This window comes from Monoraphidium neglectum (assembly GCF_000611645.1).
Source record: "Monoraphidium neglectum strain SAG 48.87 unplaced genomic scaffold scaffold06585, whole genome shotgun sequence".
Classification (NCBI taxonomy): Eukaryota; Viridiplantae; Chlorophyta; class Chlorophyceae; order Sphaeropleales; family Selenastraceae; genus Monoraphidium; species Monoraphidium neglectum.
The window spans coordinates 1-2,125 of record NW_014007061.1 but is presented as its reverse complement, the minus strand read 5'-3'; the positions used below and the strand labels follow the sequence as shown (position 1 = coordinate 2,125).

Genomic DNA, 2,125 nt, shown 5'->3' with positions numbered 1-2,125 from the left:
GCACGGGGGAGAACCTCAAGGAGGCCCAGGCCATCAACAAGAGCCTCTCAGCACTGGGTGAGGGCACCACCATGCGGACCAACGCCAACACCCAGGGGACAGGGTCCGGGGCTTTGGGCTGCCAGCCGGGAGGGCGGGGGCCGTTGAGGGTCCACAGGGCCGCCTCAAGCTTGACCGCTTGTGGCCCACGCAGGCAGCACTGAAAGCCTGCACAGAGCCCAGCGCGCCACGCCTGCAGTGGACCTGTGCAGCTGTAGTTTTGCAGCATCCTCTTGCATCACCGCCCTCTGACCGTCAGAAACACATGCACTCTTTGACGCCACCCCCCCCCCCATCCAGGTGACGTCATCAGCGCCCTGGCCACCGAGCAGCCGCACATCCCCTACCGCAACCACAAGCTCACCATGCTCATGAGTGACAGCCTGGGGGGCAACGCCAAGACGCTCATGTTTGTCAACGTCTCCCCCAGGTGGGTGTGACGGGGGAGAAGGGCGGGTGGGGTGTTCGGCTTGGTGTGGTGGAACAGCACGGCCCCACCCTGGATTGAGACCAGGAACAGGGGCAGGAGCACCTGTCCTTCCCTTCTGCAAGGCATCGTGTCGGCTCTCTCATAGTTGTATGGACTCGGGGTTCATCAACCTCCGACCATCGCCCCCTCGCGCATCGGCCCCCGCGTCTTCCAGTGATGCCAACATCGACGAGAGCCAGAACAGCCTCACCTACGCCACGCGCGTGCGCACCATCAAGAACGACGCGCGCAAGTGAGCCCGCGGCGGGGTGGGGGCGGGGTCTGCTGGACTGGCGGGGCGGCGGCCACGCAGCGGTCAGCACGCCTTACCACCCCGCTCACAGGGAGCAACCTCCTGCTCGGCCTGCTCTCGCCCTCCCCTGGCGCCCTTTTGGGATGCAGTAGCTCACTGTGGCCAGCCCACCCTCACTTCTACAAGCTGTCCCAGCCGCTGCACACTTGCAACCCCTGCTGCGGCGCCCTCATCCCGACATGTCCCCCCCACTCGTGCGAACACCCATACCGCCCAAAGGGACGAGAGCAACCGCGAGGTGCTGCGGCTGCGCAAGCAGGTGGACTACTGGAAGGAGCAGGCCGGGCTCACCACCGCGGAAGCGCGCGCCACGGCGGACCTGCGGGAGATTGTGGACCGCAGGCCCACCCCGGGGCCGGACGGGGCGGACGCACAGGAGCAGGGCGCCACCACGCCGCGGGCGGCGGCCGGGCCCGCGGGCGGCCGGCAGACGTCGCAGCTATCACTGGCATCGGCGGCCGCGGCGATGGCTGGGTGCGGGGAGGACGGCAGCGTGGCTGGCGGGTGCGGGGCGAGCACGGGCGGCTGGTCGGAGGTGGAGGGCGCCGCGGGGGAGGAGGCAGAGCAGTAGCGGCGGCGTTTTGGCGGGGCCAGAGCCAGCGGCAGCGGCAGCAGCAGCAGCGGCAGCAGCAGCATTGCATTCTGCGCAGCTGTCAGGTGCTTGGGCCACGCAGCCGCTGTGCTGTGATTAGACAGCATGACCAAAGATTTTTATTTACTGATTTTGTTGGTCATGGCCAATGACCCTCTCATACTTTTTGGGGGATCTGACCACACTGGGATCGGGGAAGGTACGTATGACACGTGTCCCACAGCCCCCCCAGCACCACCCATTACAACACACTTGCTTGTCCGACAGCGCTCGATGTGGTGTGTTTGTGGACAGGGCCTCCACCTCGATGCAGGCGGGGGAGCTTGTGTTCGTGCAAGTGTCTTTTAGGGTTGCTATGCAACCCAAAGTATGGGGCATGCGGCGTTGCAGCACTTCTGCGGGTGGCGGCATGTAATTTGCTGCTGGAGCCTCATGTGTCAGCTCCTGTCGCAGTTTGGGGGGCGTGCAGCTTTCAAAAAGTAAAACACTGGGGATTCCCATAAGAAGGGGGGAACCTTGGGTTTTGGCTGCTGCTTGGCAACCCCTACCTATCCGTCTCTTATGGTGACGCAGAGGGCTGAAGACTGCGGGGTTTTCCAAGGGCATACATAATCCCGCACATCTTCTGTGCACGTGCACCATGCGCGCGGCGTGCTCGTCCTGCAGGTGCTTCCCTGCTTTCCGCGCAGCTGCTGCTTGTCCTGTTGCCATA

The 2,125-nt window shown here is 64.7% G+C and overlaps 1 protein-coding gene across 1 annotated transcript; it reads left to right on the top strand.

The window, feature by feature from the left end:
* Window positions 1-404: 404 nt before the first annotated feature.
* MNEG_16613 (hypothetical protein) lies at window positions 405-1,392 on the top strand (the record flags this gene model as incomplete). Its single annotated transcript, XM_014034917.1, has 3 exons — window positions 405-469; window positions 684-761; window positions 1,041-1,392. 3 exons carry the CDS (start codon window positions 405-407, stop codon window positions 1,390-1,392), a joined length of 495 nt encoding a protein of 164 aa, XP_013890371.1.
* Between the last annotated feature and the right edge of the window lie 733 nt (window positions 1,393-2,125).